The following is a 24,987-nucleotide window of genomic DNA, read 5'->3' as shown; positions in this document are numbered from 1 at the left end:
GTCGGAGTCGCAAGCAGAAGCAGAAGAACTAAACCAATCACAAAGCTTGGGAACTTGTATTGTGACTGGTTTATCCTACCGCTTCTGCTTCCGACTCCGACAATCATACAGTTACTCTGGGTACCAGATGAGGAGCTTCGTCGGCCACAGGCCGACACGTCTTCGGCTTTCGGCCGAAGACACGAGCGGCAAAGCCGCGATAATTTTGAAAAAAAAAAAACCGCTTTTCGCGCGGGTCACTTTTCAAAAATTGACCGAAGCCAGAAACTGAGCATGAAAGCCTGCATGAAAAGCCTGACTCGGGAAATCCAAGACTTCCTCTAGCACTGAAGCCTCTGAGTTAGTGCTACTTCCAGTTTCTCTATGAAGCGTTCAGATTACAGGAAGTTTAGCAGTAAAGAGATGTGACCTTTTTTGAGCTTCATCTTCATTAGTCTCCAAAGACTGGCATTAACGACGCTGTCGGTTCTTACTCTTTTCCATTCTCTTGTTAAACCCTTACTCGAGGAACAGCAAAGACATGAGACCTCAGGGGTCCGAAAGAAACAGACGCACGAGGACAGAAAACTAGACAGACTACTTTCCACGTCAAGTTTGCTTTTGTCCATTCTTTGTTGTATCGCAATATTTCACATGGAACTCAGAATACAAGAACATTGTCGATTGACATCACATTCCAGCTCTGGAACATTCCGAGACGAAATAGAAACAGAAATCCTTCGAAAAGTTCAACAGGGGTGTGGAAGTTGGCGAGAAACAAAAGTCAGCCATTTAAAAGGTGATTGGCAGACAACAACGTTCGGTTACTTGTTATGTTCTTTACATTTGTTTGCCATGCGGTAAAGATTCTCTTCAGTAAGTGGGGCTATATCTGCACAGTTTAACTTCTTTTCTAATTGTATTAGCGATCCTGAAAGGTAGCAGAAATATTTCAGCACTGTTTGTCGCGTCGCAGGCTTGACGGTTTATGATTACAATTTTTTTACTGGCATTGCCACCCAGTAGGCAAAAAGTACATTCAGTCAAGATCTCCAATGTAATGCTTCTAAAAAATCTGTGTTGAAAGTAAGCGAACAAAAAAAACTCAATGATAGATGGCACTGTAATCATCCTCTCCCTTGATGACCAAGCTCGACCAATATATACGTTAGTTGACCTGTAATCCTCTACAATTATTATTCTCGTGACAATTACTAAATACATTCTTTTTTATTGTAATTGACCAACACTATTTGTTTTGCCTCTGATAATCGCGTAGGTACCTGGTTCGTATTTACCCTTAGATAGCTTCAATGTTTAAATAATTTAATTGGCTTTTTAAACTTATCTTCAAGGCCAGAGAAATGCAGTTTCAAGACAAAGGCGGGCATCAGGGAGCAGCGCACAAAATAATTCGACTCAAGGAGCGGCTGAACTAAAACTTCTTATTAAAGAAGAACTTCGTCTGCAACAAAATCAAATCTGTGCTAAAGATGAAACGCTCTGCCGCCCTGGACCAAAAGGTAGCAGGGGACGACGGGGAAGACCTGGAACCCGAGGGAGCCCAGATCCCCCAGGGAAACCCGGTTAAGGGGTCCTCCAGGTAAACATGGACCATTAGGACCCCAAGGACCAATGGGCATAAAAGGAGATCTCGGAGTTCCGGGTGTCCCTGGTCCCACGGGACCTAGAGGCCCGCCAGGTGAGAAAGGCGAAAGAGGTGAGCCGGGCCAGTCCATCTCGGCTCCATCTCTGCTGCAGCGTCCTGTTGAAACCACAGTCAATGAAAGTCAGACAGCCATCTTAAAATGCACAACAGACGGTAATCCAACTCCACTTGTCACGTGGTCTAAGGTGAATTCAACACTTCCTGAGGGACGTCACGTGGTAGAGTCCAGTGGTGCTCTGATTTTAAAGAACGTTATACCTGGCGACGAGGGCTTGTACATCTGTCGAGCTGAGAATTTGCTGGCACGCGTCAACCATTCAGCAAAAGTGATTGTTCAGTGTGAGCAGCCTAATCTGATTTGTAATTATTATTCGTTTGCGAGCAGGTGATAACGCAGTCAGTTGACGAAGCAAAACCATTCTTTTTTCGCAAAATTTGCATGAAAAAAGAGTTTAGTTCCCAGCGGAGGAAAACACTTTTGAGATTTCTTATTGTCAACCAACATGGTCGCCGTGACGTGAGCTTTAAACCAGCAATTTTAAACATCAAGGCTTTTCCTTAGGTAGAAACTCTATGAATCTTAAGTGCGTATCGGGTAATTCAAATTTGTTTAAAGGTACAAAGGAAATTTATTTCTGAAAGAAATAAATGGTTTTATGCTTAATGTGATTGATTAATGTGTCATTTCTCCAGTTACTGGGGAGGGGGCGTTCCTGCCATCCGGGACTTTATATATTGTGTTTTTAAGACATGAAAGCGAGGCACAAGGCCTCTCTGCTCACTGCAACAAGAAAGTTGGAAAACATTTTTCCCTCCCTTCCCTCCCGTTTTGCTCCACTTTCATCTCCCGGATGGCGGGTGTGCCCTCACCTTTGCTGGGATAAATCTTCTTGTGGATCTGGACTTTCCTAGCTTGATATGCTTAAATGAAATAAACGGCCACTCTTGTGGCCAAATTTATCCCAAACTGGAATTGTCATTATTGGGTATCCCAGCAAACAGAGCTCACCCAAAGCAAGACTCCACCAACAGCAATAACTGACTCAATAATGCTATCTAAAGGAACATGGAGCATAAAAACGTTTCATTTAGCTGGAGCGTTCAAGAGCTGAATATCTAGAATTTGTGTAGTATATTTACCAGTGGCCTGGGCCCGGTTGCATAAAACCTGCACTTAAGTGCTCACTTAAGTAGGTCACTTACGAATCTGTTATGGGTACACTTACGGGTGTTGCATGGAACACACTTAGCACTCTCGTAAGTTTCTGTTTTACGTGGTAACTTACGGGCTCACGTAACTTTGTTATAGTACTTTTAATTATTAATTTGACTCACTCTTTTTTTAAATTAAGTTAACCATCGGTGAGTGTAAAGAAAGTTAAAAGTCGTTTCGAACATTTTTAAGCCTCTCAAAAAATGAAATTTGCATGCAAACGTTATTTTTCTTCAATATCTACTGAAAAGGATAGTTCGTCTTCTTTTTTCACAAAAGTGTACATCAGAGGTTAACAAAGCGCATTAGAACGAATTACGTGAAGAAAAACACTTTTTTTCACTTCATCAGTAAAAGATCTCGTTAAATTTAGTAAAAACAGTAACGATACGGAACCCACATAGGTCCCGTAAATTTACGTGCTATTTTTCCCGTAAAAAAAGGTTTTATGCAACACCCGCAATTTCTGTTGCATAAACGACACTTAAGTGAACCATTACGAAAATCGTAAGTGCGACCACTTGAGTGAATTCCCTATGTGGACCACTTAAGTGATTTCATGCAACTGACTTAAGTTACGAGTGCACGTACATGTACCCGTAGTTGGGTTTGAGTTGGTTTGAGTCTGAATGAAGTCTGTCAAAATCCAATTTTAGTTTTATCGTGCTGGAACAGAACCCAGCAATGAGGCATAGCAGTTATGTTTTCTTCAAAATTTCAAGTACAACACAGCTTTGATTTAAGAATTGATGATTTTTCCTCGGAAAAGCTTTCTTTTCTGTTTTCACGATTACTTTTCGTTTGTCTTTTCGGCTGGGAAACTGCCCACCTACCCCTCCCCTAACCCGTCATTTTGCCCAAAGTAAAAATTAAGTGTTAATGTTAGCTTAGGGGAGGGGTAGGTAGGCAGTTTCCCCGAAACGTAAATTGATCCGTCTTTTCTTTATTTTTATCCAGTTCATCCTCAATTACGTTTGTCATCTAGCCGACTAATGGCGGAAGAGGGACAAAATGTGACAATCTTCTGCAATGCGTCTGGTCAACCACAACCCAAGGTCACGTGGTCAAAGACCGTCGGGAGTTTGACGAAAGAAAGAACCTCCGTGGTAAAAGGAGCTTTGACAATCTGCAAAGTGACGAAGGGCGACGGTGGAACATACGTGTGCAGAGCACATAATATTCTGGGGTCAGTATCTGTCGCTGCTCAACTAATGATATTCTCCACTTTGCGCTTTAAAATCCGACCTCCTCAAGTGGTGACTCCCCTGTTTGGTTCAACTCTACGTCTACCGTGTGAAGCAGAGAGTGACCTGAGACCGAGAATTACCTTGACAGGGGATGGCAAGTCTTCACTTCCTGTAAGCTCTTTTGTTCTACAGAAAGGGACACTTGTAATTCAAAACATTGAGAAATCGCACCAAGGATTTTACACCTGTAGAGCGAGTAATGCCGTGAAAACAATAGAAGCTAAAGTCAACATCAATTCCCCAGTTGCAGCTTCATCCTGTTCTGCGATAAGAAAACACGTTAGCAGTTTATAAGCGGAAATTATCTCATTGATCCTGATGGCAAGGGAGGCCTGGCTTCATTTTCTGTTTATTGTGACATGAAAGACAAGAACGGAATCGGCGTGACAGTCATCAGTCACGACAGTGAGAGCAGGACATATGTGCCTAGTCAGAACCGTCTTCGTGATATTCACTATACAGGAGCGAGTCTGTCTCAGTTGGCCAGTCTCACCAGTGTCTCCTCACACTGTGAGCAGTATACTAAGTACGAGTGTCACGACTCGGGTTTATACCTTCATACTCCAACTTCATGGTGGGTATCACGTGATTCTGCTAGGATAACGTACTGGGGTGGAGCATCACCTGGCAGTGGCAAGTGCGCATGCGGGATGACCAACTCATGCGCAGACTCCAGGTTTGGCTGTAGCTGTGATAAGAATGACCATACATGGCATGAAGACAGCGGTTTGCTCACTGACAAGACAACTCTTCCAGTAATACAGCTCTATTTCGGTGATCTTGGTGGGTCCACAGAAAAAGGCTATCACACATTGGGAAAATTGAAGTGCTATGGCATAGCATAAACACGTGTTAATCTTAATTTTTTCACAAAATGATTTGAATAGGAATTCACTTGACGTCAGGTATCTACGACATATTGGTGGAAAAATATTATTTTAAGAGTTCTCAAATTTGTAACAGTAATTTGAAATTTCGTTATTACGACTGTAGAGGGACAGCTGAACTCAAATCACAATGAACTGGTGATCGTATGACTCCCAGGTAGTCCTTTATCCCATAACTATTAATTGACCCAATAAAAGGGTCTGTAATTAGCGAAATATGTATGTCATTTCATCGTTTCTAAAATGATGTTTTACTGCCCTGCATCTGCATCGCAGAATTATTGTTACACTGATTTAAAACCTCTAGTCATAGACTACTCAAAGTGTGATCAGGGGGTCCGTTGTCCAGACGTTGTGTGATCCATCAATACGGCGGATCGATTGTATGATTCAAGACCGAATAGACCTTTCTATACATTTATCGGTGTTTTATTTTAATGTCAATTGATATCTAAGACTTTTTGAAAGCATTTGCAAATTCCAACATCCTGAATCCTAAACCCGAGATTAGGCCTAGAGGTCATTAGCCCAGGGGAGTACTTGGGTGAATTTTTGCTGGCTATGTGCCGCTGGCCTCTCAGAGTTCCTACCCCATTATAGTCAATTCTGTGGCCAATTATAGACCCTATCTTTTATGCAAATATGTAATTTTCACTGTCCCAACTTAGTCACTTTCTATTTATGTATCTACCTTATATTGAATGAAGAACACTTTACTTTTCACCTACAGTACAAACATTCTGATACGTTTGCTAACCATAAATCTGAAGAACTATCTTACTCCAAAAATCAGAAAATGTGCAACCCCAATAAAGTAACTCTATAGAAAATGCGATCCAATTATCAATTATAGTCAATCCAGTCGTGAAAATACGACTCCATCCAGCGGCACATCCCCATTAACCTCTTATAAGGAAGTATTCCCCCCCCCCCCGGGCAATTAGCCTAAAATAAGAACAGAATAATCAAATGAATCCTGTTAGTCTTATCACCATTGTTAAGTGCGAATTGTCACAGAAAAATAAAATAACTTACTCTTTTACTCTTTATTTGCAATTTTTGACTGAAAAAGTACCCTTTGGTATAATTTCTGCCCTCCCCCTGGATCCGCCACTGAACATTCTTTTCGAAATTGGAACGCCTTTTCTTGTAAGCTGGAAGATTCTTTACAAAATTTTTCAAATGTAATGTTTAAGTAATTTTTTATTTCGCGTAATGGATTCTGGTAAATTCAAGAAAGGTTGTTTACTGCGGCTGCATGATTTGTTCTCGTCGTGCGTTTTTCCATAACATTCCCTGTGAACAGAATGCACACTAATGGCCTTTTCGCTGTAAAACATCTCCACACCGTTGTGATAGGGGCCGCATTTTATGGCTGGTAGGATCAAGAGTTGCAGATGAGGAACTATGTTGTTGACTGCTGCTGACTACTGCTGTTGACTAACTTATCGTGTTGCAGAGCGTTTTTGTAGTCACCAACTCGAGGATGTTTTCACGTGGAGCGTTGTTGTAATAAGCAAGCGATGCACTCGCCAGGGACGCTAAGGCAGCACCAAGAGAATGTCCTGTAACCCAGACCTGATACGAGGGATTCTTTGAAACTAGAGCTTTCAATTTCGGTTCCTTGCACTGTCATAAATCTTCAAAGGCCGTCTTGAAATAGGCCTGAACTTTGCCATTGAGAAAATCTTGCTATGCGGTAGTAACGGTCTCTAGTAATTCATCAATAAGTTGTCGCGCACCTTCAGTTCCGCGAAAGGCCACGATCAACACTCGCAAAGCATGCAAAATTGCAACTTACAGTATAACCCGAGCAATTCTACCCGACAACCGACAAAATCGTCGTTTTTTGTAAAAAGGTATTTTTCAAGGCAATGCTGAGGGTGAGAGTGATCATCTGTTACCATGGAAACAGTCACCATCTTGTACTGCAGTTCAGGATTACAAGACATCACGAATCCTCCATCCCACTGTAGGCCATATCTTTCATTGGAAAAAAGGCAAGTCCAATAAGACTTTTCACATGAATATTAAAATCAAGCATTTTCCTCAATGAATTTGTTCGGCCTCTCATAGACGCTGACGTACATGTAGTCCTCAATCTAAGCTGAGTCTCTTATACCTTGAATCTCTTTTACTAGCGTAGAGCGACGCCGATCACTCTGTGGCCAACTACTTTGCTGTATCTCTCCTTTTTAATTTTTCTGAAAGTCTATGACAGTGAGTTTTCTCTTTTTCAGTACTGAGATCGGTTCTTCGCAGAGTTCAGTGAACGGATCACTATGACTTTCATAAGTTTTACTAAATAAATCATGTTTTTTGGCATAATGTCCTTTTTCTCCTGATTTAATTTGACTTCATCCACGGCCGGATAGTCTAGATAGTCGCAGAGGATTAAGTCGTCCAACCACGATTCTCGTTTTTTTTGTTTTTGTTTACAATAACAGAGCTATGGTCGATGAGAGTATCGAGTGTCAATGTAAACCATGGAAATGACGTAATGATGGCGCAGTTTAGTTTTCTCTCGAGTTCTCTCTCCAAGAACCTTCACCGGAAATGGGCGTCAAAAACTGTCAATGTTTTTAGTATTGTAAAAAAAATCGACAGCAATTTTCCACGGTCCCAATACTCTTATCAACCATAGAAATGACTTCAAAAAGTTCTTAAATTGCAGTGAAACCACTCGCCTGCTGCTCCTGGTTCCACGTGAAACATCTTCACGTCATTTCGATGGACCTTGAAAATTGTCATCGATTTGTTTCTAAAAACAATCGATTTTCTTCACATTTTCGTTTTCATAAGTGATAGAGAATATAAAATTCAACAGTGACAAATGTTTCCACCCGTAAGTAAAGCTGTGATGACAAATTCCCAACCGTAGGAACGCACGAATTGACAAAAGGCCGGGGGCCAAGAGAGGAATGGGTATGCTTGGAATTGACTGAGCTATTAACAAAATAACTCTCTTTTCATAAGAACGTCCATTTTCGAGTTGAGCCTGGATAGTTCTTATTTTCTGGGCAGTTTCAGCCTGGAAATGTTCTTACAGATGCTGCTTAAATTTCAATAACGGAAATTTGATAAATTTTGAAGCTAGATATAGACTTGATGAGACAATGATTACAGTTTTCAAATTAACGAAATGTACAAGTACAATACAAATGTATTATTGACCATACTCAATAGGTATATGTTGAAAGAACAAAATTTTAGCTGCACTCTGATTCCATGTAGGGCATTATGTAATGCAGATTTTCTGGATTTAGGAAAGTAAAAGCAGTGGAAAATAAATTGTTCTTCTCTGAGCCTTGGGTATTTGTATGTCCTTAGCATGTTCTTAATATTTTGACATGTTTTAGGCTGAAAGTTCTTATTCTTATAAAAGATTCTTATAAAAAATAGTGTAGACCTCTTTAGCTTGTATCTTCTTCCCATATCATTTTCCACTTTTCCGTTGTCATTACGTAAAGATTGCAGCATATTGAACTTAAGTTGCACGGTAACTCTAGCTGCAAAAAGAGAGGAAACGCCCGGAGACTCTTACTGTAAAATGTGGAAATTTGTTTTTATAGGGTGGCGTTTCCCAGCAGGAGATGTTCCGCATTCTTAAATATTTACTATAAGTTTGTTGGTTTGTTGTGGTTTAAATTCCTGCTAAGTCTAACGATTCCGCTAAGTTCCTGGTAAGTTTAACAATTTTCGGTATATATACAGTAAAAGAGGGCTGTCATTAACTTTTATTACTTCTGATGTTTCTTCTAAGAGACAAGGAATAAAACAGCTTTTGAGCGGTAAATGTCAAGTGGGATTACTAGCACAGCCAAAGAGCTGAACCGAGTAAACGTTTCATGATTTGTGCAATCAGTACAAAAAAAATCCAAAAAAAACCCCGTTAAACTATCATCAGAGATCGTTTCAAGATTCAGTTTCAATCCTAGCCCAGAGGCGGATCTAGGGGGAGGGTGCAGGGGGTACGCACCCCCCCCCCCCCCGAAGATGACCTGCGGTTTTCTAATACAACTGGTTTTCTGCGAAAAAAAAAACTATGTGGTTTATTGGTGTTGAAGTAGAGCAAGAGACGAGTGCACCCCCTCCTAAAAAAAATCCTGGATCCGCCCCTGTAGCCTTTGTTTCAAACTTGGCCTTTTACTTGGCATTTTACTGACTGATTCACTGGAGCCGTAATTTTTTCAAGAAAGGTTTTTGTGCCTACCCTTTTAATAAGAGCGAACTTTAATCCGCGGTAACAAAAAAGACGTGTTGCTCTGTTTTGATAGGAGGATGCTTAAAATTGGATAAGATGGTCACTGATAGAAGGTCACTTGGTTATAATTGCAACTCTCAAAACACAGAGATGAACTGCCTATTATAGTAAATTCTAGTGAAAAACAAATATGTAAGTAAACCAAATGACATTGGCCAAAAGCAACGCCAACAACAGCAACTCCAAAAAGAAAATTGATTTCTGGGACGATTGGGAGTTTAATTTGTTTCAAGTCAAACATCCCACAAATGTTTAAAAACGGCAATGAATAAGTGTAAAGGTTGAGATTTTGTTGTTCCTAGTGCAAAGTACGCAATTTCAATTTGTTGTAACTAAACGTTTCCAGATCAGATGCTTGACACCGAATAGATAGAATAACCAAGATTTCCTCTGGCAATGATAAAAGCCAACTAAAGATGCATTCCACAGTATCACTTACACCAGGGTTACAGGTAAGTTCAATAGCGAGGAGACAATCGCTTCATCCCTAGCCCTCTTAGCCGTCCCTTCAGACTTCAGTCATATTAGACGCTCTCTTTCCTAAGGCTATTTCATTCTCTTCAATTTTGTCTTATACCAGGGACAGTATTCGGCCGTTGACCATGGGACATCAGAACACAGAAGAAGAGCAGACGAACAAGGGAAGAAAACTAGACAGATTGCTTTCCACGTCAGGCTTGGTGTTATCTGTTGCATGTTGTATCGCAATAATTCATGTGGAACTCAGATTACGAGAACATCATCGTTTGATATCACACTCTGGAACATTCTTTAATGAAATGGAGGCAGAAATCAGTCGAAAAGTTCAGGAGAACTCAGAGAACGGAAGATGGCAAGTAGGCAGAAACAGCCATTTGGAAGGTGAGGCTAAATGAAGTAACATTCATTCAGGAAATAGCGGTATTTTACTACTCTTCGCCTCTAATCGCAATACTCGCCCTCGCTCGGAAGTTTTAGTTTTTAATTATGATTACTAATTAAGGTTCTTTTTCGTAAATGTATTTGTTTGATTGTCACCTTGCAGGAAAGAAGTACAGTCAATTTCCGATAATGCTCATCGGCTGCGCTTAAACAATTTGTATTTTTAGAGAACAAAGATATTAGTGTGCATTTACTCGACATTCGCAGGCATCTGTAGACTGTACTATTTTCGCAAACTTGTACTTCTTATGGGGGTATTAATTATGAAAGAACTCTGTTTATACCATGATCATTTTTAAAACTGACTTCTTGAATTTAATTTCAAGGACTGAGAGATGCAAGTTCAAGACAAAAACGGGGATCAGAGAACATCTCACAAAATAAATCGGCGCAAATATCTGGTGAAGTAAAACTGGTGATCAAAGAAGAGCTTCGTCTGCTGCAAAATCAAATCTGCGCTAAAAATGAAAAGCTCTGTCGCTCAGGACCAAAAGGGAGCAGAGGACGACGGGGAAAACCCGGAACCCGAGGGAGACCGGGTGCAAGGGGAGCTCCAGGACCAATGGGTATAAAAGGGGATCTTGGAATTCCGGGTTATCCTGGTCCCGCGGGACCTGGAGGCCCGCCAGGTGAGAAAGGCGAAAAAGGTGAGCCGGGACAGTCCATCTCGGCTCCAGTTCTTCTGGAGCGTCCTGTTGAATCAACAGTCAATGAAAGTCAGATAGTCGTCTTAAAATGTACAGCGGACGGTTACCCTACTCCACAAGTCACATGGTCAAAGATGAATTCATCGCTTCCTGTGGGACGTCACATGGTAGAGTCCAGTGGTGCTCTGGTTGTGAAGGACGTTAGACCTGGAGACGAGGGTGTTTACAGCTGCAGAGCTGAGAATTTGCTTGGGAGTGTCAACTCGACAGCGCATCTTACAGTTCAGTGTAAGTTATTAATTTGAGTAGGACTTAAGAATTTTTCTTTCAGCAAATGGGGATTAAGTTTAATCATACAGAAAAAGATTTTTAAGTGAGCAAAGCGTGACTGTGCTAATAATGGTATCTGCAAGCGACCCCCCACCCCTCCGGGGGGAATTCCATATAAAAGTGACGGGTATACTCGTCGAAAAATTAGATTGAACTCCTAAGGAAGACCAATGTGGTTGTGGTTCAAGCTTAAACTGACCTTTAAAGGAGACCATACTAAAACAGACATCACAGCATTTTTTTGTAAGCGATACTTGAATAGTGACTTTCCCTCCCAAACACCCTAAGTGAGATCAAAATCTGCAATTTACATCCCTAAGCGAGACGATGAGGATCCCCGTCACTTTTGATATGGGACTCAGGTCACTGAAGGCATGACTATCTAATTAAATATGCATATTTTGATAAGATGCTTTTTGGAACGGTTTACTTCTGTCAATAATCCTGAAAATTGAACTCCAAATGTAGCTTAATGGCCTTAGCAATATGAGACATTTTAGAGGCTCAAAGTTTTGTCACGTGACTAATAATTGAGAATTAACGGTCAAAATGTTTACTCTTAACTGGGGAAAGGATAATGAAACAGCAACAAGTTCTTTTAGGTATGTTTCAGACGCTATTTAAAAGGTTTTGAAAAATTGGCCTTGTATGTGTGTTAACGTTATATAGGAATCGTTAAATAAAGAGGAAAGGGTCACATGACTTGTTAATTAGTTAAATAGCTAATAGGATAAATAACATTTCCAATCATACAAGGCGAATTTACAATTAACACTGTTTATGTAACATTTTGGTGGTGAAAATTCCCCGGTTAGGAAAACGTGTTTTGTGACGTCATTGAAGAAGCAATGCCACTTGTATTTGAAACTACGTTTTACGCGTTTTTTCACTGAGCCACATTTGTAGTTCACTTTTCAGGATCATCGATAGAAGCAAACCGATCAAAATAGCATTTTACAAAATATGCATATTTAATGAGGTAGTCATGCCTTAAGTGACCTGAAGAGTCACCTTACCCGGCCGCGAGCATTTTTTGTCGCATAAGTGCAGGTTATCCTAGTTAGGAATGTAAGCTGTGAGCGCTATTACAGTGTTTCCGTTGCAAAATAGTCAAAATATTCGGATTTGCCAGAACCGATTTTAAATTTGATTTAGATGGTATAAAAAATAACATAAAAGACAATTCATTAAAATTAAAAAAAAGAAACGTTCGATGGTTAAACACTCACGCACAAAAACGACACAAGAATAAAAAGACAATAACTAAAGGGAGGTAAGCTGTTTTCACAATTATGGTAAGGCCCGACCAATGGCAGTCAAATCAAAGCTATCGAAGAAATTATCTCCGGGTTTTTACTAATTTAGTTTTCTTATATCTCTGCTTTCTTGTTCGTATTTTTGTTTTCACGTTGTGTTACCTCAGCGTCTTTTGTTCTGTACTGGATAAAAGCAAGGTCACGTTTTTAATCCTTGCAGATGGTCCTCAACTATTTTTGCCATCTAATCGTCTGATGGCTGAAGAGAAACAAAACGTTACAATCGCCTGCACTGCTACTGGTCAGCCGCAACCCAAGATCACGTGGTCCAGAGCGGCGGATGAACTACCTACAGAAAGAACTGTTATGAGACATGGAGCACTGATAATCTCCAATGTATCGAGAAAAGACGGAGGCCTATACATTTGCGAGGCAGAGAATATTTTGGGGTCAGCTGTAGGTACAGCTCTACTTATGGTATTTTCTCCTCTGCGCTTCAAGTTCCGTCCCCCTGAAGAGGTGACTCCTCTTATTGGCTCCAGTCTCCATCTATCCTGTGTAGCCGTGAGTGACCTAAGACCGAGAATAACCTGGACAAGGGATGGAATGTTGTCACTTCCAGGGGAATCTTTTGTTCTACAGAATGGAACACTTGTAATTCAAAACATTAAGCAATCGCACCAAGGATCCTACACCTGTAGAGCAACTAATGCTGTGAACATCATGGAAGCTAAAGTCAAAATCAATTCTCCATTTATACCTCCTGCCTCCTGTTCTGTGATAAGAAAACGGGTTAGCAGTGTGAGCGGAAAGTATCTTATTGATCCTGATAGCGAGGGTGGTCTGGCACCGTTTTCTGTCTATTGTGACATGACTGACAAAAATGGAATTGGCGTGACAGTCATCAGTCACGACAGCGAGAACAGAACATTCGCCATTAAAGGAAAAGCTCGCAACATTCACTACTCTGGAGCGCGTCTGTCTCAATTGGCGAGTCTCACCAGAGTCTCCTCACACTGCGAGCAGTTTATTAAGTATGAGTGTTATCACTCGGGTTTGTGGCTCTACAATCCAACCGGATGGTGGGTGTCGCGTGATTCTAATAAGATGAATTACTGGGGTGGAGCATCACCTGGCAGTGGTAAGTGCGCATGCGGGATGACCTACTCGTGTGCAGACTCCAGCGAGTTTGGCTGTAACTGTGATAAGAATGACCATGTTTGGCGTGAAGACAGCGGTCTTCTCACTGACAAGACAAAGCTTCCAGTGAAACAGCTATATTTCGGTGATCTCGGTGGGTTCGAAAAAGGCTACCACACTGTGGGAAAGTTTAAGTGCTATGGTACAGCGTGAACATATTTTAACCTTAATGATTTGAATAGCAAATCACGTGACGTCAAGTCTATATGACATTGTTGCGATAGAACGTTTTTTTTTAAAAAACCTCAAATTTGCAACAGTAATTTAAAATCTTTCGTCATTAGAACTGTACTAGTTTGTGAGGATAGTTGAACTCAAGAGGTTGTTTTTGTTATTTTTATTTATTTTTATTTATTTTTGTTTTGTTTTTTGGAACTCGGTAAATACGGACACTAAGGGGACATGCCATAGTGTCCGTATTATCCGGGTGTCCGTATTAACCGGGCTGTCAGAAAATACTTCAATGACACACATGATTTGTTGATATAAAGACTTAACAGACAAAGAGAAAGCAGGGTGGGAACAATGACTGCACCAAAAAGCTAAGGGCACGAAGCTTGTGATAAGGATGAACCAGTATGGCTTGAAGACAGTGGTCTCCTTACTGAAAAGACAAAGCTTCCTGTAGTACAGCTCAGGTTTGGGGATGTCACCGATAGCGAAAAAGGTTATCATACTCTGGGAAAATTGAAGTGTTATGGTACAGCGTGAACGTATTTTATTTTAAATCATCAGAGTGCTTTAAAAAAAATGATTTTATTTGAAAGTCACATAACCCCAAATTTATATACTGTCAAAAGCAACAGAACTGCGCAAACAAATCGGAAAACTTGCACCTCTACTTTGCTTTAAGGTCAATGTCTAGCTTGCAGGCAAAAAGGATTTTATCCTTCTCATTTAATGGTCTTTTATGTTTATGCCCTTTGACATCCAAGCCTCGGTGTACGGTGTCTTTCACGGCAGATAATTCGAACAAAAACAAAGAGAAAAACAAAGACTAAACAAAAAAACAACATCAACACCAACAGATCCAAGGCAAAAAGCAAAACTCCAAGACATAAGCATTACTTTGCTGCATGAGGTAAAAATAACTGACTGATTCCTCTTGCGCTGATTGCCCAGTTTTTATCATCGATAAAAGGACAGCACAAATTTTAATTTATTAAAGACGGCAGGGGCGGATCTAGGGGGAGGGTGACGGGGTGCGCAGCCCCCCCCCCCCCCCCCCGAGATGACCTGCGGTTTTCGAATACAACTGGTATTCTGCGAAAAAAAAACTATGTGGTTATTGGTGTTGAAGTAGAGCAAGAGACGAGTGCACCCCTCCTAAAAAAAATCCTGGATCCACCCCTGGACGGTCCGGCCGGACTTCAATGTTTTCGTTTACTTTAGCGTTTTCGAAGCTGATACACTTTCGGACTACTGAGAAAAATGGCTAGATTGCTCTGATGCAAGACTTGCATCTTGTCTGGAATCCGAATCGGACACTTGGTTTCCAAATGCCAGTGGAGACGACAGAAATTGTTTAGTTTCAAGACTCCGATTCTGTTAAATGCAAGCTTTTAAAGACAACATTTCTAAAAGTCAGGTTTATTCAGAATAAGTACATTAATTTTAGTTTTCAGCTTCTTTTGACTAGTTAAGTGATTTTCTGATCCTTTTCCGAAAGTAATTGTAATAGTAATGAATTTAACAGTGGCCTAAAAATTCTTCCTGAGCTGCCGTGTCCATAGTTTAATCACACATAAACTGTGTTTTGTTCTTGTTGTATAAATGAAACAAACCGCGTACAGTCGAAGCTCTCGTAAGTGATTACCTCGGAAATTCGAAAAAGTGGTCGTAACTGGAACAGGTCGCTTATGAGAATGAGCTCTCGTAAGTGACCGCGTTGTAAAAGAATAAAGGGTGGTCGTAATAATTCATAACGAAAAAGAAATTAATGTTTTCATATCCTATATAGATAGTCAATATTAAGTCCAAGTTACACAGAAAAAGGAAACAATAAACCCAATTCAGGTCATGAATGAAGTGTTTCTACTAGTTTATGTCTATATTTCGACGTTTCGACATCTTTATTGAATTTGTAATTCAAAGTCCCCTATAAAGTGATTCGTAATCTCGTAATATGCAAAACAGTATAAAAACATGCGGAAATTTATATATCCATCGAGCGTGGGCCGCCTGTGCACCTTGATTAAACGAAACGCTGTGGAAACGAGAGCGGCCCAACATTTTTGCAGGTTTACATTTCTTTTCTTTCAAATTAGATATATCGCTTGGAAAAACTCTATTCAGTTGTTTGTCGCGAAGATATAATTTTGTCGCATGCAGTTTAAAATTCAAAATATTGGCTTGTAATTGGCAGCACTTAATTAACAAAATGGACTTGACTTTCAGATCACAACCCCCTTCAATGGAAATTAAAGGTCCTACAACTTTCTTTACGACACCGGATCGTCTGTTCTCGTAAGCTGGAAGATTCTTCACAGAATTTTCCAAATGTTATGTTAAAGTAGTTGTTATGTCGCGTAATGGATTCCGGTAAATTAAAGAAAGGCCGTTTGCTGCGACTACAGGTCTTGTCCTCGTCTCGCCGTGCTTCACCGTCGTTGCATTGTCTGTGTGTAGAATGCACACTGATGGCCTTTTCGCCGTAAAACACTTCTGTAAAACACCTCCACGCCGTGGTGATAGAGGCCGGACTTTATGGTTGGTAGGATCTAGAGAGGCAGATGAGGAACTATGTCGTCAAAATTTACAACCCTCCAACTGTTGTTGACGAACTGGTCGTGTTGTAGAGCGTATTTGTAGTCGCCAACTCGAGGGCTCCCAAAAGTGTATAAGATGATGTTTTGACGTGGAGCGATGTTGCAATAAGCAAGCCAAGCACTCGCCAAGGACGCTAATTAAGGCAGCACCAAGAGTCCTGTAACCCAGACCTGATGCGAGGGATTCTTTGAAAGTAGAGCTTTCACTTTCGGCTCCATGCACTGCCATAAGTCTTCAAATGCCGTGTTGAAATGGGTCTGAACTTTGCCATTGATAAAATCTTGCGATGGGGTAATGACGGACTCTAGCAATTCATCAATAAGTTGTCGCGTACATGATTCGGTTCCGCGAAAGGCGACGACCATCACTCGCAAAGCATGCGAAACCGCGATATATCCAGAGTACTTTCTGTCAACAAAATCACAGTTTTTGTGTAAAAACTGTTTGGAGTTAAAATTTGGCTGCTGGCAGATATTGGTCAAGACAATGCTGAGGGTGAGATTGATCACATGCTACCGCTGAAAGAATCGCCATCCTGTAAGACAGTTCAGGATTATAAGACATCTCGCGCCTTTCATTATCACCGTTGTAACCATTTCTTCCACAATCGCCTTCGATGGGGATAAGAAAAGAGAAAATAAAGACAAAAGCAAGTAAAATATGACTATTGACACGAATATAAAGAATCTTGCATATTTGTCGATGAATCATTTTGTTCCCTCTTATGCGGCGCCAACCGTTCTGTGCGACCAACTGTTTTGCTGTATCTTTCCTTTTATATCCTACTGAAAGCTGTTTAGGGTATTATAGAAGTACTATGAGATCAACATGACGCTATTTTATAAGTCTTTGACAGTGTTGTCAATCTTATTTAGCACATTGACTGGTTCTTTGTACAATATAATAAATATATCACGGTAACTTAAAAAAGGAAACAGAAAAAAATATAAGAGAAAGGAAGATGGAGAAAGATACATGAATGCGTTTCTCTTTCTCTCCTTGGTTTCGGTTTCGTCGAGCGGACTTTGCTTGATTTTCTGATTCGAATTAACCTCGGCTACTACTATAAATAGATCTAACTCTAATCAATCTTCCTACCAAGATTTAAGTTCTGTCCAACTACGAGTTTTAATTTTACCGTTGCATCAGGGATTCAAGGGTCACACGTTTGTCAGTCCGTGGATATCAAATACCATTTTTTTAAAGAGCTAATTGTTGAAACAAAATCCCTTTGAGCCCCGCTGCACTTCTTTGAAGTTCTTAGACACGAGATTGCCGGACGTCAGTAAATCACGAGTTAGTCTTGATCAATAACAAGTTACCAATGCCAAACTCGTGCGAATTAGTACCATCGTTTTTTACTTTTAGTCTCCGATATTTCTGTGTCGTAAAATTTTAATTATATGCAGTCTTAACTATCATATCGAGTAACTGTTTATTCGTGATGCTTTTCTTTAAAGAAAAAAAAAAGACAAAGAAGCGGATTACGTTCATATAAGGGGGATAAGGACGATATAACACAATGCCTTTCTAAGACCCCCCAAATAGCCAAATTGTGCAATCTAAGCTTACATTGTTAAGAAATCGTTTATTCATGATCTTGTTCTAAAATAGAAGAAAAAACAGCGGCAAAGCCGCGATAAAAAAAAACCCCATTTTTCGCGCGGGTCACTTTTCAAAAATTTACCGAAGCTAGAAACTGCGCATGAAAGCCTGCATGAAAAGCCTGACCCCGGAAATCCAAGAATTCCTCTCGCACTGAAGCCTGTGAGTCAGTGCTACTTCCAGTTTCTCTATGTAGAGTTCAGGTTACAGGAAGTTAACCAGCCAATTAAAGAGACGAGACCTTTCTTGAGCTTCATCTTCATTAGTCTTCAAAGACTGGTATTAACGACGCTATCGGTTCTTACTCTTTTCCATTGCCTTGTTAAACCCTTACTCGAGGAACAGCAAAGACATGACATCTCAGGGGTCCGAAAAGAAACAGATGGACGAGGACAGAAAACTAGACAGACTACTTTCCACGTCAAGTTTGCTTTTGTCCATTCTTTGTTGTATCGCAATATTTCACATGGAACTCAGAATACAAGAACATCGTCGATTGATATCACATTCCAGCTCTGGAACATTCCGAGACGAAATGGAAAAAGAAATCATTCGAAAAGTTCAACAGGAGTGTGGAAGTTAGCGAGAAACCAAAGAGAGCCATTTAAAAGGTGAATGGCAGACAACAACGTTCTGTCACGTGTTATGTTCTCTACATTTGTTTGCCATGCGGTATAGATTCTCTTCAGTAAGTGGGGCTATATCTGCACAGTTTAACTTCTGTTCTAATTGTATTAGCGATCCTGAAAGGCAGCAGAAATATCTCAGCACTGTTTGTCGCGTCGGAGGCTTGACGGTTTATGATTACAATTTTTTTTTACTGGCATTGCCACCCCGTAGGCAAAAAGTACATTCAGTCCAGATCTCTAATATAATTCTTCTAAAAAATTATGTTTTGAAAGAAAGCGAACAAAAAAAAAACACAATGATAGATGGTACTGTAATCCTCTCCCTTGATAACCAAACTCGACCAATATATAGTACGTTAGTTGACTTGTAATCCTCTACAATTATTATTCTCGTGACAATTATTAAATAAGTTCTTTTTCATTGTACTTGGCCAACACTATTCGTTTTGCCTCTGATAATCGCGTAGGTACCTGGTTCGTATTTACCCTTAGATAGCTTCAATGTTTAAATAATTTAATTGGCTTTTGAAACTTATCTTCAAGGCCAGAGAGATGCAGTGTCAAGACAAAGGCGAGCATCAGGGAGCAGCGCACAAAATAATTCGACTCAAGGAGCGGCTGAACTAAAACTTCTTATTAAAGAAGAACTTCGTCTGCAACAAAATCAAATCTGTGCTAAAGATGAAACGCTCTGCCGCCCTGGACCAAAAGGTAGCAGGGGACGACGGGGAAGACCTGGAACCCGAGGGAGACCAGGTCCCCCAGGGAAACCCGGTCCAAGGGGACCTCCTGGTAAACATGGACCAGTAGGACCCCAAGGACCAATGGGCATTAAAGGAGACCTCGGAATTCCGGGTGTCCCTGGTCCCACGGGACCTAGAGGCCCGCCAGGTGTGAAAGGCGAAAGAGGTGAGCCAGGCCAGTCCATCTCGGCTCCATCTCTGCTGCAGCGTCCTGTTGAAACCACAGTCAATGAAAGTCAGACAGGCATCTTAAAATGCACAACGGACGGTAATCCAACTCCACTTGTCACGTGGTCTAAGGTGAATTCATCGCTTCCTGAGGGACGTCACGTGGTAGAGTCCGGTGGTGCTCTGATTTTAAAGAACGTTACACCTGGCGACGAGGGCTTGTACAACTGTCGAGCTAAGAATTTGCTGGTACGCGTCAACCATTCAGCAAAACTGATTGTTCAGTGTGAGAAGCTTAATATGATTTGTCATTATTCTTCGTTTCCGAGCACGTGATAAGGCAGGCAGTTGACGAAGCAAAACCTTTTTTTTTCGTAGAATTTGCATGAAAAAAAAAGTTTAGTTCCCAGCGGAGGAAAACGCTTTTGAGTTTCGTTATTGTCAACCAACATGGTCGCCGTGACGTGAGCTTCAAACCAGCAATTTTAAACATCTAGGCTTTTCCTTTGGTAGAGTCTGAATATAGTCTGTCAAAATCCAATTTTAGTTTTATCGTGCTGGAACAGCACCCATCAATGAGGTATGGCAGTTATATTTTCTTCAAAATTTCAAGTACACCACAGCTTTGATTTTAAGAATTGATGATTTTTCCTCGAAAAGCTTTCTTTTCTTTTTTCACGATTACTTTTTGTTTGTCTTTTCGGCTGGGAAACTGCCCACCTACCCCTCCCCTAACCCATCATTTTGCCCAAAGTAAAAATTAAGTGTCAATGTTACCTTAGGGGAGGGGTAGGTAGGCAGTTTCCCGGAAACGTAAATTGATCCGTCTTTTTCTTTATTTTTATCCAGTTCATCCTCAATTACATTTGTCATCTAGCCGACTAATGGCGGAAGAGGGACAAAATGTGACAATCTTCTGCAATGCTTCTGGTCAACCACAACCCAAGCTCACGTGGTCAAAGGCCGTAGGGAGTTTGACGGAAGAAAGAACCTCCGTGGTAAAAGGAGCTTTGACAATCTGCAAAGTGACGAAGGGCGACGGTGGAACATACGTGTGCAGAGCACAAAATATTCTGGGGTCAGTATCTGTCGCTGCTCAACTAATGATATTCTCCCCTTTGCGCTTTAAAATCCGACCTCCTCAAGTGGTGTCTCCCTTGTTTGGTTCAACTCTACGTCTACCGTGTGAAGCAGAGAGTGACCTGAGACCGAGAATTACCTGGACAAGGGATGGCATGTCTTCACTTCCTTTGAGCTCTTTTGTTCTACAGAAAGGGACACTTGTAATTCAAAACATTGAGAAATCGCACCGAGGATTTTACACCTGTAGAGCGAGTAATGCTGTGAAAACAATAGAAGCTAAAGTCAACATCAATTCCCCAGTTGCAGCTTCATCCTGTTCTGCGATAAGAAAACACGTTAGCAGTTTAAGCGGAAATTATCTCATTGATCCTGATGGCAAGGGAGGCCTGGCTTCATTTTCTGTTTATTGTGACATGAAAGACAAGAATGGAATCGGCGTGACAGTCATCAGTCACGACAGTGAGAGCAGGACATATGTGCCTAGTCAGAACCGTCTTCGTGATATTCACTATACAGGAGCGAGTCTGTCTCAGTTGGCCGGTCTCACCAGTGTCTCCTCACACTGTGAGCAGTTTATTAAGTACGAGTGTCACGACTCGGGTTTATACCTTCACACTCCAACTTCATGGTGGGTGTCACGTGATTCTGCTAGGATGACGTACTAGGGTGGAGCATCACCTGGCAGTGGCAAGTGCGCATGCCGGATGACCAACTCATGCGCAGACACTAGGTTTGGTTGTAACTGTGATAAGAATGACCATACATGGCATTAAGACAGCGGTTTGCTCACTGACAAGACAACTCTTCCAGTAATACAGCTCTATTTCGGTGATCTTGGTGGGTCCACAGAAAAAGGCTATCACACATTGGGAAAATTGAAGTGCTATGGCATAGCATAAACATGTTTTAACCTTAATTTTTTCACAAAATGATTTGAATAGGAATTCACTTGACGTCAGGTATCTACGACATATTGGTGGAAAAATATTATTTTAAGAGTTCTCAAATGAAAATTTGTAACAGTTATTTGAAATTTCGTTATTGCGACTGTACAGGGATAGCTGAACTCAAATCACAATGAACTAGTGATTGCAGGACTCCCAAGTAGTCTTTTATCCCACAACTATTAATTGACCCAAGAAAAGGGTCTGTTATTAGCGAAATAGGTATGTCAGTTCATAATTTCTAAAATAATGTTTCCAGGTCCTGCATCTGCATCGCAGTATTATAGTTACAATTTAAAACCTCTGGTCATAGACTAACTTATCAATACGGCGGATCGATTATATGATTCAAGACCGAATAGACGTTTTCATACTTTCATTGGTGTTTTATTTTAATGTCAATTGATATTCCAGCCTTTTTGAAAGCATTTGCAAATTTCAAAAGCCTAATCCTAACCCCGCGATTAGGCCTAGAGGTCAATTAACCTAAAGAAACCAGAATAATCAAATGAGATTGAATAGGTCTGTCTGTCAGAATCCGGTCAGTCATTTACTTCTTTTCACCATTATTTATTGCGAATTGTCACAGAAAAATAGAAAATATTAAGAGTGATTTAATTTAATAGAAAATGTTTAGTGAGGGTTGACTATAATCTGTTACGATGTCTTACAAGAGAGTCTCAGAGAAATGAGATCACTTCGAAAAAATTAAGGTGGTCTTTAACTACTACGTTGTCTGTGACAAACGACCGCGCGTGTAACGTGGTTGTCATTTCCTCAGCGCGACATAAATGTCGAGCGGCGGGCGAAACATTCAAATTAAAAACGCGAATTAACGTGCTTGCGATCTACTGTGACTACAAAAAAAAATAAGAAACCGTTCGCAGTCTACTGTGAGAGAGTCGAAATGCAGGATTTGACTTAGCCATCCACAGAGCTTAGCCTTCGAGCACAGCAGGACGCCTTTCTCGCTTTTCCAGCCAGCCGAAGGGTGGGGGAGAGGGGTACGCAAGAAAGTTTTATACAGGGGGGCTTGGCCCGGAGGTACAACCCCTTACTCTTTTATTTGCCATTGTTGACAGAAAAGGTACCCTTTGGTACACTTTCCATTGATAAATGGTACCCCTTTCACATACCTTAAGTTTAGAAGTCCAATTTTTTAAATTCACTGTATTTAATAAAATACAGTCGAACCCCGCCTTACGGCCACCTCGGTAATACGGTCACCTCGTTATTACGGCCACTTTTTGTCGGCCTGGCAAAACGGCCATACATTTACTTATAAAAAACCCCCGTTAATGCGGTCACCTGTTAATACGGCCAACGGCCTCATTTAAAATCGGAAACAGTATAGAATCTCTTATAATTTTTAAAATGCGGCCACTTGTTCGAAATTTAGAAAATTAAAATGCCTGTGACATGTCAATTTTATTGACCTTGTACTCTGAGCCTGTTCTTGTAATGTTTTGAGACTACAATACATACAAAGTGCATTTGTTGCGATTTTATAGAGTGTTTTCACTGCCGTGGCCAGTATCTATGCTAATTTATTGGAACAAAAGAAAGCATTTACATGAGAAAAGAGTTCAACTCCCAGAGGATCTTCTGGGTACACCAACATGGCCTCCATTTCATTGTTTTGGAACACCAATATGGCCGCCGTGACATCATGTGAAAACACTCTATAGCTAAATTTTAAAACTGTTTTATTAACTGAGGAAAATTTTAAGTAGAACAGTCATCATAAATCTTCAAAGGCCGTCTTGAAATAGGCCTGAACTTTGCCATTAAGAAAATCTTGGGGTGGGGTAAGAATGGTCGTACCAATTCATTGATAAGTTGACATGTGCTTTCAGTTCCGCGAAACGCGACGACCAACACTCGCAAAGAATGCGAAACCGCTACATAACCAGCACACTTGTTATCGAGGAAGTCACACTTCTTTGTAACAACTGTTTGAAGTTGAAATTTGGTTGATGGAAGGTATTGATCAAGACAACGCTGAGGGTGAGGTTGATCATATGCTACCGCTGAGAGAATCGCCATCTTGTACGACAGTTCAGGATTATAACACATCACGCGCCTTTCATTATCACCGTTGTAACCATTTCTTCCACAATCGCCTTTGATGAGGATAGGATAAGAGAAAATAAAGACAAAAGCAAGTCCAATATGACTATTGACACGAATATAAAAATCATGCATTTTTGTCGATGAATCTTGTTCTGTCTGATGCCGATTTAGTCCTTGCTATGATCTTAGGCTAGTAACGTTTGGAATGCCTTGAAATTTATTGTACCTGCGTAGAGCCACGCCAACCATTCTGTGACCAACTGTTTTGCTGTATCGGCTTTCCTTTTATATTCTACTGAAAGCTGTTACGGGTAGTATTAAAGTACTATGAGATCAACATAACGCTATTTTTATACGTTTTTGACACTGTTGTCAGTCTTATTCAGCACTTCAGTTGACGGGTTATTTGTACAGTAGAAACTAATAAATATATCATCGTAACTTAAAAAACGAAACAGAAGAAAAAGAATAAGATGAAGAAAGATGGAGAAAGATACAAAATTGCGTTTCTCTTTCTTTCTTTAATTTCGGTTTCGTCGAGCGGACTCTGCTTGGTTTTCTGATTCGAATTCATTAGTGGCAGGGGCGGATCTAGGGGGGGAAGGGGGTGCGCACCCCCCCTGAGATGACCTGCGGTTTTCTAATACAACTGGTATTCTGCAAAAAAAAAAAGATGTGGTTTATCGGTGTTGAAGTAGAGCAAGAGATGAGTGCACCCCCTCCTAAAAAAAAATCCTGGATCCGCCCCTGAGTGGTCATCCGATCCACGGCTACTAATATAAATAGATCTCACTCTAATCGATCGTCCTACAAAGATTTAAGTTCTGTCCAACTACGATTTTTAATTTTACAGTTGCATCAGGGATTGAAGGGTCACAAGTTTGTCAGGCCGTGGATATCAAAAAGAACTAATTGTCGAAACAAAATCCTCTTAAGCCCCGCCGCGAGATTGCAGGTCGTCATTAAATCACGAGTTAGTCTTGATCAACTCCAAGTTGTGTACCAATGCCAAATTCGTGCTTATTAGTGCCATCGTTTTTTACTTTCAGTCTCCGATACTTCTGTGTGCCGTAGAATTATGTGCAGTCTTAACTAACATATTGAGTAATTGTTTATTCGTGGTGCTTTTCTTTAAAGAAAAACTAAAAAAAGACAAAAAAGCGTATTACGTTCATATAAGGAGGATAGTGACGATATAACACAGTGTCTTTCTAAGACCCCCCAAATAGCCAAATTTCCCAACCGTGATCAGTATGTGCAGTCTAAGCTTACATTGTTGAGTAATCGTTTATTCATGATCTTAACTTGTTACAAAAAAAAAAAGAAAATGGAAATAAATAAATAAATAAAACAAAACCAA

The 24,987-nt window shown here is 40.6% G+C and overlaps 1 protein-coding gene and 3 pseudogenes across 1 annotated transcript; 3 read left to right on the top strand and 1 right to left on the bottom strand.

The window, feature by feature from the left end:
• Positions 1-411: 411 nt before the first annotated feature.
• On the top strand, positions 412-5,101 carry LOC140925674 (uncharacterized; annotated as a pseudogene).
• Positions 5,102-9,993: 4,892 nt separating this feature from the next.
• Positions 9,994-13,766, top strand: LOC140927787 (roundabout homolog 1-like). The gene is made up of 3 exons (XM_073377468.1): positions 9,994-10,120; positions 10,507-11,115; positions 12,634-13,766. The coding sequence occupies exons 1-3, from the start codon at positions 10,039-10,041 to the stop codon at positions 13,764-13,766; spliced, it is 1,824 nt and encodes a 607-aa protein (XP_073233569.1). The 5' UTR covers positions 9,994-10,038.
• A 2,257-nt stretch (positions 13,767-16,023) lies between these two features.
• LOC140925673 (lipase ZK262.3-like) lies at positions 16,024-23,947 on the bottom strand (annotated as a pseudogene).
• Positions 18,248-21,612, top strand: LOC140927811 (uncharacterized; annotated as a pseudogene).
• Positions 23,948-24,987: the final 1,040 nt, after the last annotated feature.

This window comes from Porites lutea, chromosome 2, assembly GCF_958299795.1.
Source record: "Porites lutea chromosome 2, jaPorLute2.1, whole genome shotgun sequence".
Lineage (NCBI taxonomy): Eukaryota > Metazoa > Cnidaria > Anthozoa > Scleractinia > Poritidae > Porites > Porites lutea.
This window is presented reverse-complemented; position numbering and strand designations above follow the sequence as displayed.

Coding starts and splice junctions, on each gene's coding strand:
- LOC140927787 (XM_073377468.1), top strand. CDS start 10,039: ATGGAGGCAGAAATCAGTCGAAAAGTTCAGGAGAACTCAGAGAACGGA. Junction 10,121..10,506: donor CAGAAACAGCCATTTGGAAG/GTGAGGCTAAAT, acceptor TTTAATTTCAAG/GACTGAGAGATGCAAGTTCA. Junction 11,116..12,633: donor AGCGCATCTTACAGTTCAGT/GTAAGTTATTAA, acceptor TAATCCTTGCAG/ATGGTCCTCAACTATTTTTG.